The sequence below is a fragment of the Micropterus salmoides genome, unplaced genomic scaffold (assembly GCF_014851395.1).
Source record: "Micropterus salmoides isolate LMB-PRFRI ecotype aquatic unplaced genomic scaffold, ASM1485139v1 Ms_hic_scaffold_14, whole genome shotgun sequence".
Taxonomy (NCBI): domain Eukaryota; kingdom Metazoa; phylum Chordata; class Actinopteri; order Centrarchiformes; family Centrarchidae; genus Micropterus; species Micropterus salmoides.
The window spans coordinates 26,188,332-26,202,856 of NW_024040485.1; the positions used below are offsets into that span (position 1 = coordinate 26,188,332).

Below are 14,525 nucleotides of genomic sequence, written 5' to 3' on the forward strand. Positions count from 1 at the left end.
AGAGAGCAGATCTGGGAGCTGTAGCTGGCATGCCATACTGATCAGAGACTGGAGTGTGTTGTTATTGTGCTGGTTAGTGATGTGTAACATCCTCCACCTCCCATCAATCTACAGATCCCCTCCCCTTCTAGCTAGCTCTCTCTCTCTCATTCTGGCTTTTGCTCTCTCTGCCTGCTCAGCTGCATCAAGTCACACAGACATAGCATAAGAGACAGGAAATTAAGAGATCTGGCTTTTAAAATAAAAGACTTGCTATTACCAGGAGACTTTAATTCAACAAACTAATTGCAAGCTGCACAAAAAAAGTTGATACACATTTTAGACACTGTGTCATATTGAATGTAGAATGATATTTGGGCTTGCTTCCCATTTCCCCACCTAAACAGACACTGATGCAATATTCTTAATGCCACAAAAAGACTTGAGAGATGGCAGCTACACTGTAGTTTCTGCAGCTAGAAACCAAGGCTGTGGGGAAGCATGAAGATGAAGCCAGAAAGACATGAGCCAGAGCAGGTCCACACTGTAGGATGATGAAACAGTAGCACCAATGGACAGCTGACATGGCTTGGAAGGACAAATGGTAGCAGCCTAAAGGACCAAAGTAGCCACAAAGGCTAAAAAGGGATCAAGACACACCTGAGTCAGACCTTGTTATTAACTTTTCACAACGCATGTCATCTCCAAAATATGATCTTAGAATCATTTAGCATCCTGAACACTTGTCCACATCTCTGCACCAGAGGGAAAGAGAAAACCCTGGGGGAAAAGGCAACCAATGGACTTCAGGTTAAAAACGACTCACAGAAAATAGGGTCAGAGAAGAGGGTGTAAAAACTTGAAATTTAGAGAATAAGTCAACTGTTAAGTAAAAGTTCCATACTTTTTCTTCCTCTGGGGAGAAATCCCTATAAAGAATTAGAGAAGTGTCCCATGAATAGGGTTAGGTATATAAATAAATGATCATTTATTCTTGTTTTACAAACATTTCTGTTCTGTTCATTCAGGCAATGGTGGCTTGAATGAATTTCCAGCATGATCACCTAAAGTTACGTTTATGAAAAATAAGAAGCAATTTTATTAGTGTTTTATTATTATAAGTGGTTTTTTTTACCGTATTAGTCTTCAAATTTAAGGAAGACCTCTGTTTGCAGCTGGACAACTCCCCTCCACTCCAGCCTATTCTGATTATGATCCTGTACTATAAAACCACAGGCAAACTAGTCATAGCCAACAAAGTAACACTTGCTAAGCATCTCTAATAAATTAAGCAAGAGTAAGTAAGTTAGAGACCAAGTAATGCGATTCACTTTCTTTACCTTGGAATAATAAGCCGCTCCAAATTTGACATACATGTATGACAAATGATATTGCAAATAGGTTGATAGAGTGAATGAGCTGAATAAAGCTGAAATAAGGAACAAATCACAAATTAGATATGCAATAAAATGCAATAAAAGTGACAGGTTTATGGGTTGGCCAGAGAGATAAGATGAAACCTTCTTGATCCCTTTAACAACTAACAAACCTTTCAGCGAGTCAAAACTTTGACGTGTAAAATAGGACTACTTTCTTGTTTGTGTTGTTAAATTGTGACGCCCACTTGCAAGTTTTATTTTGAAAGTTATGATCGGAAGTCTTGTCTGAGATCCTGTCTGGTTTCACGCTGGCTGCTCGGAGAGTGTGTGTGAGTGAGTGCGTATGTGTGTGTGTTTGTGAGTGTGTGTGTACTCGGCTTCCTGCTGCTGCTCGGTGTCCGCACACCGTCCGTCTCGTCAGTGTTGATCGGCTCGCCATGGCGGAAGGACGCAGAGAACAGCCCCATCCTCTCCTTTCCTTACCACCGGCCAGCAAGCGACCCTGCCTGCGCCCTGCTCCCCGAGGTCCCGGCCCGGGGCCCGGCCACGGCAGCGGGTTGCCCAGCTCCCGGTACCGTTCCCCGGAGTCGCTTCTGGACTGCGCCGCGAAGGCAGTAGCGGAAAAGTGGGCCTTTGAGAGAGTAGAGGAGCGCTTCGAGCGGATCCCGGAGCCAGTCCAGCGCCGCATCGTCTACTGGTCGTTTCCCCGCAACGAAAAGGAGATATGCATGTACTCTTCGTTTCAGTGCCGAGTGGCCGGCGAGGAGGGTCCCTCGGCGGCTACCGGTGGCGCTGGGGGTGCGGGATCCGGAGCTACAACCGCCGGCGGTGGCGGAGGATCTACAGCCGGTGCGGCGGCTACCGTGGGGGCAGCCGGAGCAGTGGGAACCGGAGACGGACTGCCTTTCCGCCGGGGTATCAGGCTGCTAGAGACCGGCTGTGTGGAAAACGTTTTACAAGTCGGTAAGTGGGACATTTCACTCTAACCGAAGCGAAGATTTTTTTTTTGGCACAAACACTGTGGACCGTGTAAAAGTGTCTGCGGCTGGATCTTTACTGGGGATGATTGATGGAAGTTTTCCCTGCTATCGTGGAAAGTATGCAAAGCGTCAGTTCCCCCCGCGCACACAACCACATACGGGTCTGCGTGTGTTTTTAGTTTAGTGGGCCATACAGAGACACATTTATTGGTCAAAGTTCGAGCTTTTTTTGGCCTCTCCGTGAAAAAGGAAGCGAAGATAAGGTTGCGCGCTAGCGTTAGCCGACCAGCTGCTGATAAAAAAATTAAAGGGCTTCCTATTGTAGGTTTTCATTACACAGTTTCTCTACCGCTGACTACTGCGTCTTTGCCGTGTTCTGCTTTTACGTTGACGCCTCACTGAGTAATAAACAAGAGGTGTTTCGGCAACTATCAGCACTTTTCTTCTTCTTCTCCGGGGGTCCTCGTCGACGGTGGGAGCTGGCTGGAGCCCCGGCAGAGAGGCAGGGGGAGGCGCTGAGGAGGAGGGTTGACAGACGCGGATACAAAAGGACCCAGCGTTTAATAGCGCCGGGGGTTTATTTTTGTTTGTGCAAAATATCCCGTCGCAAAAGTCGTTTTTTTCCTTCTCTCAACTCGCCATCGGTTGAGAGTGGCTTAGGCAAGGAACAAAGGCGGTTATTGGTTCTCTCATTATGATTAATCCAACGTTAATCCGAACTCCCCCCACAGTTTTCTGTTTATTTGCTCGTCGGACCGGACAAAGAGCGCAGTGGCCAACCAACGTGGAAAATACACGCATTTTGGAGTGTTTGTGTTGTTTTTATTATTAAAGTCAACCCCTGTGTCGCTGTGTTTATCGCGTAAAACTGTCTTTTAGTGGTGCGTTTGCCCGCAGCCTCTCAGTCGCTTGCAACACAAAAGGCTTCCAGTTGAAATGATCGATAAGCGTCTCGCATTTCCAGCGCTGCAGAGAGAGGCTGTTTCCAAACAAAGGGCCATTCCGCAAAGCTCCATCTCCGCGCACGCTCTCATTAGCTTCATACCTCCGGCTCTACACAGCCGCAGAATGAGCTCAGACTTCAGGGAAATTGATGAGATGAAACCAATGGATAGTCAAATAGCCATTTATGGGTACCAGGAGCATTTTTCTTAGGCCATATGGCGTGAGAGCCACTGGAGCTTGTCTGGGGTTTCATGTTGCTCCAAGGTATCTGGGGGGTGGTGGTGGGAGCAAACTGCTGCTGCTGCTGCCTTGTGACTGACTGCTGTATCTAATTGCATCTTATAAATGCTCATTGATCCACCCCATAATTAAATGAAATTTGAGACTTTCAAATATGAAATGGAGATTTGTAGCGTCTGGCTTGATAAGTTTTGCAAGTTTCAGTCTGTCTGAGAGAGTTGATATATCAGGCCAGTTTCTTACAATCAGGGATGTTGTCCCAGTTTCGTTTTTTGTTGATTGCCTCAGGGCCTTACATTTGTGCCATATGCAAGGACTGTTTGCAAACCATCATTTGAGTGAATGGTGCAAGTTAGAAGCTGATGACCTGCTTTTAACACTTCCTGTCATTATAAACACACCAACTCCCGCATAGGTGAAGTCATGTGTGTTAGTAGGAGTAGGCGGGTGATCTGTTAATGCCGGTGTGTACACCTACAGGGCTCCATACAATGATTGTAAAGTTTGTAGCACATAATACCAAATGTAAATTTTGTGGTTAAATTCCCATAGGGTTTAAACTTCAGTTGAAATTTAAATGGTCAAAACAAAGCTTACACCCGAAAGCAAACACTTCCAGTCTTACCTGCCTCACCAGCGAAATCGTTTCCATTCTCCCCCAAGGTCAGTCATAGCAGGCAGGCGCGTGGTTTTGTCTTACTGTCAACAAAACACAAGAGAGGCTAAATAGCTGTGTGACATCAAGATAAGATTTGGCTTGTTCTTCACTTTGCGGAACGATGGGAGCCAGTTGCTGTGGAGGGTTCACTGACTGACTGACTTAACAGGAGAACAATTTATTTATTTTTTTCTTTTCACAGCTGGATTTGGATATAGGCCGGGGAACCGAGCACACTCATACACAATGCCTTCATTAAGGATCGTGTTACACACCTATAAATCTGTCTTAACATTGCTTTCACCTGGCATGGCATAATATGATCGCCGCTTAAAATAGTGGCAATACTTGTTGAAAAGCGAGATGGACAGGCCCCATGTACTTTGTAAGAGGAACTTACTGGGGAGAGATAGGGAATGAGACAAGGCTGCATGCTGACACATGCATGTTGATAATGCATGGTTTAAAATATGGCATCTTAGGCGACTGCATTTAGGTTATACACCAAAAGCAAATACTTTTTTGCTCTATTTACAACTTTAATTTAGTTAAATTTAGTTTTTATTTGCTTGTAGTCAATTCAGGGACATAAACTGTCTGGAGTAGTCTCAAGTTGAGGTGGGTTAGGTTGCCACGTAGCTCTTGTCAATATTTATGATTTAGTGTTGCGGAAACTCTTTTTCACTGGCTTCTTAAAAGTTTAAAGACACCCATCAATTTTGGGCAAATCAGGCACTCTTATAGTAAGTCAGTGAAAAATCTAAATGACAGACTGATGACACAGCAAACAACCAGGAACCCTGAAAACACTGAAGTAATGAACTCACAAGCTAGGCTATCATGAGATATATTTGATTTATTTATTTTTTGGTTATTCCTCACAGCTATCACAAGCTCAGCAGGTGCTCCTGTTCCTAGAAACTCATGCTCGTCTTTCGACTTGTTTTTGACACGGTTTCTCAGAATCGGTGTGCCTAAAGCCAGATCTGCTTTGTCAGGTAATTACTAGCCTAATGGGGATCCGGTGCCAGGGAGGTGGCAAATGTGTGATCTGCTTTTCTACTGCGCAGGACTCGACAAATTCACTGCCTGAGTCACGGAAAGTTTAAGATCAGACTATGAGTGTGTGATAAGTGCGAGGACAACTGTTGCCACAATGAAAAACAAATGTTTAACCAATAGAAGATCTCATTTCCATAATGGAACAGGGAACCATAATGTTTTTTTTCACAACTTTTAAAATGTTACCATATCTCATTTACAGGGAAAATTAGAATATCTGCTGGACATGGTGCCTCACTTCTTGTTTGCCTCTGGCTGCTGATCCTTATTGCCCTAAATGTTTTGCATATGTCACAGCACCTTCCAGCAAACTGAGTACCGTAATAATGAAATGGTTTGGAAAAAAGAGTAATTTCAGTAGAAATGGATAATGTTTATCATTAAAGACCTGTGTGTAAACTGACTGGTTTATCCCTAAGATGCCCTCCATCCCCGTACATTACTCGCAAGGGCCTTTGTCTGTCGACCTCTTTTAACGGTAATACAGATGGATTGAAGAGATATGAGCTCATCAACAACGCATCGGCCCATGTGTTCATAATAATCTACTCTTCGCTCCAAGTCATAATTAGAATAATCAAAGCTAAGCGTGCTTGTATTTGAAAAACCCCCTATACATGCCACATACACGCACATGTGCGGCCAGAAGCCCCCTTGCCAGAGCCTTATAAAGTCCTCAGAGAGCGGGAGGAAGGGATATAAGAGGAGGGAGGGAAGGGGGGTTTCTTAAGCTTTGAGTCAAGCTTCGGGATTATTGGGTCATGCTTTGTTACCCAGCTGTAGAAAAACCCCTTGTTCACAGAAAAGGGGGGTGGGAGGGATCTGTGTGTATATGTGTGTGCACGTCCCTGTCTCCGCCACGTTACATAAAGCTGTAATGGGTCCCTGACGCCTTTTGAAGCACCGGTGACTCTGACAAAGCGAGGCAGCGAAGTTGAACCGGATTAAACAGTATGGGACAGTCAGTCACTGGGCTGAAAACACTGTGGGGCTTCTTAACTCCCTCCTGAAATGTCTAAAAGCTCCTAAAACAGGTCCTTTTAATTAGGTATCGAACAGCAGCACTTTTCTGGTACGGAGTTAAATGTGTTCAAGTATCTGAAAACTGTCAAGTACTAAGAGTTTGCATATCAAATGTCTGGACAGTTTTATACTTTTTCATAACTTATTCTGTGATCGGACAGGGATGAACGCACGCCATTTGAGAATTTGGGCTAAATGCAATGGGTTTAGCAGAAAAAAAAAATTACAAGGTATCAAAAAGTGTCACTTTTGCATTAGTATCCAGCCATTTCAAGCAAAACCAGCATTGCAAGTGGCTGTCAGTTAGTAATAACATAAAGAAAAGCTGCAAATCTTCAAATTTAAGAGTCTGAAAACAGCAAAGGTTCCGCAATGTGTTTTGATAAATAAATTCAACAATAAAGCAATTGATGTAGATTAATTTTCTGTAAGATAATTTTAGCACTACATCTACTCTACTCTGAAGAACGCATAAGTGGTTGTTAATGTAGGCAATCGAGGTCGCCTGCGGGGGAAAATATTTCTGATAAACTCCCCATTGGAGAGCAGCTATTTGCATCATATTTCGTTTTATTTCCCATAACTTACAACGGTTGTTAGTGTGGAGTTTCTGTGGTGTTCCTACTTCACCATATTTACTCAGTGTCACTTCATGTATGATTTTCAGTTTGCTGAATGTGGAGGGAGGTGTGGGTGGATGGTCTTGTCAGTAGTTTCTCAGATGTAATTTCCTGGCAGTATGGCCATGGGGTTCATTGTTGTGGAAAGGCTTGCGAGCCTGGTGTAAATCCACTTTTTGGTTGCTCAAGAGCAATTATAGACAGAAGGAGGCGGTGAGCTCATCCTCGCTGGCCTCATCTCCCATCTTTCTTCCTGACTCGACTCCACTGACACCGCTCACTTTCCATCCTTCTGTCCACATCTCTATCTCTGTGCTTTTCTCATTTCCCTTTCTGCTTTCTTTTCTGATTTCTTTATCTGCTTTCCACTCAATGAACCTTCATGTTCAACTCAACATCTGCTTTGTATATTTCATGCTCTTTTATGTTCTTCACACACTCTGTTACTGTAACTTACATCAGTAAAAACCATCCTGGACTCGCACTTTAACCATATTCTGTCTGTGGACACGCGCTGAGCAAAAGGCTGTTAGTCAACCAAGGCGAGATCTTAAAGGTTTTTGTTTTTACTCCTACCCCTCCATCTCCTCAACTGTTCATGCGTGAGGCTGCTGCTGGTTGAGGAAGTGTTAGTGGTTTGACAGGGGGACTGGGGGAAGCTGGAAAAAGTCAGTCATGACAGAGTGAGAAAGAGGTCAGGCAGTTGACAATAACACTCTGGGCGTGCGCCTCTGCACCATTTCCACAATGTCGGGATGTTGGCTCATGTGCTTATGGGTAACCATGAGTAACTTCACAGACGCCAGACCACCATATGACTTAGCTGATAATATATGTGTGTACATGGCGGGTTTCATTGTTCCTGGAGACTATTTGGTCTTTGGTCCAGTCTGGCTGGATGCACTCATTATGCTGTAATACATTTTACTTTTCCATACGTTTCATGAATACTGTGTTTTATTCAAATTTGCTGTTGCTCTTGTGTAGATTACATTTTAAAGCTGCCATAATCATTTTTTATATTAACATTGGAGGATCTTTCAAATTACATAAAATTTAACAGCAACGATTTTGATAAACGACTAAACCTTTTGAGTCAATTGACCCTTCACTAAGTCTTGCCCCGAATTTGCAGCTGACCAATCACAGCGCAGTAGAGGTCTCGCTCTAACTGAGGTCTGACACTTTCAGGGCTGCGCTCCATTGACTCCAATGTAAAAGGAGTCATTTTCTAGCTTTTTTTTTGCTGTATTTTTCCAAGATCTGGCCAAATGCTGTTCGTGGGGCACTTGTTCCTAATGTAATGTTAGTTAGCTAATGCTAGCAAACTTACTACTGAATGTAACGTTATAAAGCGTTCAATTCTCAAGCAAAACTGCAGAAAATTTGCTTTTTTATTTCATTTGACTGTGGAGGTTTGGGGCACCTGGAAAGTGTGGCGGGGACTTTTTCTCGCTTTTTATGGCTTTTCTTTTTAAACCAAATAATGAATTGATAAATTGGAATAATAGTAGAGGAATTAGTCATAATGACATTGTTAGTTGCAACCTTTTATTAATATATGTTCTATTAGAATTCAAAGTTGCACTTATCAATATTTTTATCAAATGACCTTGTGTAATGTAAAGATTCCACTCACGGTGATGAACTCACTTTTACTGCTCTCATGAGCCTTCTTTCCAGCCTCAGCCCAGCAGCCTAGTTAAAAATCTCTGACAAACCCACTGCGAGTTACCTGCTCAGCACCAAATGGCAGACAGACAAAGTCACCAAACAGCAGGTGGATGTAGTGGAGTATTTAGCAGCTGAAGGGCCAGATATTTCCCCCAGGACTTGGTGGAAAGCAAGAACTGACTCGGGTGGCAAGAAACACGGTTCCAAATGATTGCTAAAGTTGCCGGATGTGTACTGTTTGCTAACATGCTAGCCATCAACTTGATTAAGTGATTTGTCAACAGCTTGTCGCGTTGCACCAAAGTGGTAAAAAAAAAAATTTAGTGCAGCTTTAAATTTTTTTTTTTGCTCCTCTCTCACTTGTCATCTTATTTATTAATTTCAATTCCACCATTTATTTATGTATGTCGGTGTAATTTAATGATGTTTTTGTTGTTTGGATAGGTGCTCTATTAAAAAAAGCTATTATTATTTAAATGCATTTTAATTTAAATCACTTTGATATGAAGAAATGGTGCATTTTTAACTTGCAAGTGCTTTAACCTTCACTGCAGAGGTAATTGCAGCTGGATGCTTGAACATTAATTTGCAAAAGCACATATTTTCTTCCTCCTCCTTAAGTGAATTTGTTGTATATTTATTTACGCATGTAGATTCACAGCAGAACCCATTCTGAGCCACAACTTTAGCCACTTAGCACACACACAGACATACACACACTCACAGAGTCTGTCTTCAACCCTTCCCCAGCGCACAACACAGACAGACAATATTTAATCAGTGTAATTAATTCCTTGCCCGCCACACTCGAAAAAAGAAAATCGGTAAAACAAATCGTCCCCGCACTCTTATTAGCTCTCGGAGAGGCTCGTGAAAGATGAGGCCATTAGAAGGATGCTCTGTTGTTGTATTCATCAAAGGGAGAGGCACCTGTATGCACACGTGTGTGAGAGCGCATAAGGGCTGATTATATAAAATCATTAATCAGAGGTTGTTGTTTGAGGGCTTCTTCAACCAGATAGGGAGGCGGCCATCTGTACGTTACATCTGAGACACAAAAGGCATGATGGAAGAGGAACAGGAAAGTGCTAAACCGCAGATTAAAACGGAGACCTTTTGCTACGTTTGCACCTCCCGTCCAGACTACAACGGCGAAAACAAAGACCTAAAATGGAGAAGTTTAGAAACGATGACGCCAGTGTGGACGGAGATCGTATTCGTTTTAATTCTCCGTTTGTAAAGTAAAACGGAGTAGTGTGGATGGGGCCTCAGTGTCGTTGCTTAGTCCTCTACGCTTGTCATTTAAACAGTGGGTCCAGTTTTTGTTGATTAACACCAAGTTCTAACATGTTTTGAATGTCCAGCCGCTTGTGATTTTCCCAACCGATCTGTCGTCTAGGCAGTGAATCAAAACCACCAAGTAACTGTGGAAAATCACTGAAAGTTTGAAGCAGTTTGTTAGAGGTGAGGTTTGAAATACACTATTTTTAAGCAACTGCACTTAAGACAGCCGCAAAAAGCAAAAACATAACCTTGATTAATCATGATTTTTCCTAAAAACCTTTTGCATTAAAATTACTTTCAAGGGAATATTTCTCTCTCTGCTAAAGGGTCCAGCATGGTCTCCTCTATGGCTGTGTGTTCACGGTCAGCAATCATTAATGTGTATATACTCACTCTCTCGTCCTTGAGGAAGTTGCCATTGCATCATCAACAAAGAGTGGAATGCAGTCAGCATGGTCACAGGCCACCATGTTTCAAATTACGAAAAAGCATGTGCCAGCTGCAGTTACGAAAATGCGGGGATATGTGGGTACTTTTGCAATAATGGGAACACATGCAGCGTCAAACGCTGTCTGAAACCCTCTATATCGCACTGTTCTGACATTGGAGTTGGAGAGGAGGGACTGTGTCTGACAATTTCTTTACATTTCCAAAACCTACAACCTGTCATTCACACACCTACTTAATGTATAGTGATTGGCTGGGTTGAGAAAGATTGCAGGTGTTGAACCTCTCTCATACATAAGCTGTGTTTTGTTTTTCGTTCTTCACACTACGTCCCTCAGTTTTTGTGTGTCTACAGCCGAGTGCAACACCATAAGGCCTATGTAAACTTTTGAGGTAAATAGCATCACTTTCTTGCAAAATAAAATGTCTCCTGGGAAATCAAACATTTTAACCATTTGTACAGATTTCATTAATTGGGTATGTATATTATTAGCACTGTGTAATTTAAACCAATTCATAGACAAAAATCAACATTGAATACCTGGTTTAATGGAAGCTCAAGTCGAAGTATAACCCTCACAACACACTCCTTTAAAAATGAATCATACCTCCTTTCTTGCTGTATCCTTCAGTATTTCCAGCATTGTTCCCGTTTTTTCCCCTGTGTGTTTTCTGTTTAAACCTGGCCTCAGGTGTTTCAGCCACATTTTTGCTGCGATTTCCAGCTATGCCATTTCCACCCCAGACTTGTTTGCAGTAGCAGGCAAAAAAAGGCATTCTTTGCCGTTGGTAGTGTTTGCTCAGCTCCGTCCCTCAACAACAGCTCCTTTCTTACAGTTGTGTAACAGTGCAATGTGTGTGTGTGTGTGTGTGTGTGTGTGTGTGTGTGTGTGTGTATCTGCATCTCCACATGTGATGAGATAAAAACACAGAGTAAACACGTTGCTTCTCCTGTGCTGTTTTTATACCTCCCCATCTTGTTTTTGCTCTGTGTGTTTTCCTCCACCTTTCAGTGCTTTTACCTTGGGTGGTGGGTGTACAATTATCAGCCAAGATCAATGCTGGCCTCATCCTTTTAGCTTTTCAAGCTGACAGTCTGCTGTATTCTGTTATTGCATGGTTCCACACCTGTCTTTTATTGGCTTTCTGTGTGTGTACAAGTGTGTGTTTACCAGGTTGTGAAACACATTTGGCCCCTGCCTATGTCTCAGAGAGAGGCTGGACTTGAAAGAGAAGGCTCAGGCTTGCAGGCCGGACCATTAGGTCCTCGTTTGGTTGTAATTGCCTAACAAATGTTGGGGAGCAAGGGGAAAATTGACAGACACGGAAGAGGAAAGGGGGTATTTTAAATGCAAAACAGAACTAAAATCAAATTCTGTCTTATGATCAGGTTGTTGGCCTCATACACTGTGATGGTGGGGGGTTCTACTGCACTACTTGTGTAATATAATCTCATACCTCATCCCACATGAGATTAAGTGAGGCATTTCCTCTTTTTAAAAATAAAAGCAATGCTGGTGGCAGGGAACACGACAGGAAAGGAAATCCAGGATGATTTAAGTGAGGGAGAAAAGCAGTGACAGTTCTTTGTGTGGATTTGTTTTAGTTTTTTTGGACCCTTCACTACTCGTATGAATAATGAAGAAATTGTCTTGAACTTTAAGTTCTGACCTTTCCAATAGAGTCATTTTACCCCAGATTAAAATTGTATTGACCTCAAACCTATTTTCCTTCTTCTTTTTTAACTTGGGGAGGGAAAGGCAGCACGACTCTGTTCATCTCTCCAGAACTCAAGGTGTGTGTCTTCTGTTGTCTTTTTTTTTTTATTAGCTGCAGGCAATTTTGGAGGAGCCCTGAAAGCGTAAAGAGAAAGTTATGTTTTGTGATATTTCTGATATCCAATCAATCATATCGGATTGACAGATCCTAATGTAATTTAATTTAAAAATGTCAATATAAAAGGCTAAACTTGTATAATTATCCACAAATTCAACATATCTTATCTCTTTCTTTTTAAAATTTTATTTTGTATTCAATGCCACTTTCATGTATGTACGCTAAATGTGAAGTCTTAGCCTAGCGTAAAGGCCGAAACATGGCTCTGCACTCCTACCAGTAACCTTTCTCCATTGATTGCACTCTATATTTTAAGCTAACCAGCTGCTGGCTGTAGCTTCACAGATGCCTACAGATGTGAGAGTGGTATCAGTCTTCTCATCTAACTTTAGCCAAGACATAAGATGATCATATATGTGTGTGTCAAACTATTCCCCTAAGAGGATGTGTGATCATTTTCTATTTCTTTCTGCCCTGCGCCCTTTCTGTTTTCTTTCTTTGTATGCTAAAAGAGCAGTCAAAGAGCATATACAGAGACTAAACCATAGCACTGAAAAGATCAGTGATTCTCTGAGCCAATTAAATTAGATTTGACCTTTTTACACTGCACAGAGCCATCTGCTGTGGGTTTCTGGGTTTCATCTGTGTGGCAGAGCAAATACCAGTGAAACCAGTTTTGGGGATACCGCACTCTGAATACAGTGGTCGTGTACACATTACACACGTACACAGCATGAATACAAAACACCATATTATCTATGGCAACAAATGGAAAGGAGCCACTTTAAAGAATCTTGAGATAATGCGATTATCTTTTGCAAGTTCCACATCACTCAAGCACTGTTCCCATAATGCCCTGCTTTGTGTTAGCCAGTCCTGATCGTTTCTTGATCTCTGTGCTGATGCTTTCCATTATTCCTTTGAATGCAGAGAATTTGGTGCTTTATTGCATTGCCCATCTGCGCCTGCTATGGGCAGTTGTAGATCATAGATATCCTTTCTTTTCACTCTTTGAATACACACACAGTTGTGTAATGCAGTGAGTGCCTGTATGTGCTTTTCTGATCTCAGCAGCACTCAAAAGCCCCTCACAACAACAGTGCTATTACTGCCAGCAAGACAGATGAGAGCCCATAGGAGTCCACTGTGTGTGAGACATCTATTATAGCTGGATTAGAAACTATTTCCATAGATTTGGTTGACTTTGATCTCAGGAAATTGGAGTCAACAACCATGTTGCATGTATTTTTTTTCTTTCTTTTTCATGTGTGCAGCTGAGTATTATCGGGGCTTACAGATGTGCTCTTTCTCTTCGCAACTCTGTCACGTTCCTTTGAGATTTCTGTCTGCTGTATTTAACAGTTAATATGTGATTCATATCTGACCTCTTTAAGTGATTTGATCTTTCATTTGCTAAGGTTGGTCTCACCCTGGTCATCTTTCATCGCTCCCTTTCTCTCCCCAAATGTGTGGATATGGTTTTAAAGGAAGCACTTAGTGCTAAAACTACGAATAATAATATCACTCCAGACCAGACCAAGTCCCCTATTATGGTGATTCAGTCTGTCAGTGTGCATTAACAAATAGGCCAGGGCCTCCTGTGTGGCTGACTTATTCTGAGTCATTTGCTGTGTCAGTCTGAAATGTGACCAGCACATCACTCTTTAACCTCCTAAATGTCCTAAAATGTCTTAACCACTCCCATTTCCCATTTTTTTGTGTGCAAGTAGTCAGTCCCACTTTCTAAGGCTAATACGATTTTGTTTAAAAACAGAATATTAAAATGAAAACGATTTCCGTCCACACCAGCATTTTAGCTGCATATTAGAGTTGATCTCCGTCTGTATTAAAACGACTGGGAACACACATCTGGTGGCCGTTCACATACACTGGGCATGCATGTGCCGCTGTAAACAGGAAGCAGATTGTCTACTCCGCAGTTGCAGAAGATTTAGCGAATGAAGAAAGTACTGCTACTGACGAAGACCCACACCAGATATTTCTTTGTATGGAGTACAAAGTGACTGTGGCGGCAGAAAGCAGTTGTTGCAAAATAAATACGACAACATGCACAGTACAAGTGTAGCCTGTAAGTGTTATGTACACAGTACTTTCTTTGCATGGCTGTGGCTCAGGAAGTAATGCGGGTTGCCCGTTAATCGGAAGGTCGGCGGTTCAATCCCCGGTAAGATACTGAACCCCGAATTACCCCTGGTGGCTATTCCGCCAGTGAATGAATGTGTGTGTGAATGCAGATGTAGTGTAAAAGCGCAAGACCCAATCAAGAAGCCAAACATGAGTGTGTGCATCGTAATTCCTCCGTTTTTGCCAGTCGCCAGCGTTTTAAAACTATAACAGGGTCTGCAGCGTTTTCAAACTTCTCTGTTTTAGGTCTCCA

At 42.4% G+C, this 14,525-nt stretch overlaps 1 protein-coding gene across 1 annotated transcript in view; it reads left to right on the top strand.

The window, feature by feature from the left end:
• The first annotated feature begins 1,683 nt into the window (after positions 1-1,683).
• Positions 1,684-14,525, top strand: part of zswim5 (zinc finger, SWIM-type containing 5) — a 67,574-nt gene continuing 54,732 nt past the window's right edge. The window contains exon 1 of the mRNA XM_038718772.1: positions 1,684-2,321. Within this exon, the coding sequence (XP_038574700.1) occupies positions 1,796-2,321 (526 nt within the window). The 5' untranslated portion in view covers positions 1,684-1,795. The remainder of the gene's footprint in view (positions 2,322-14,525) is intronic.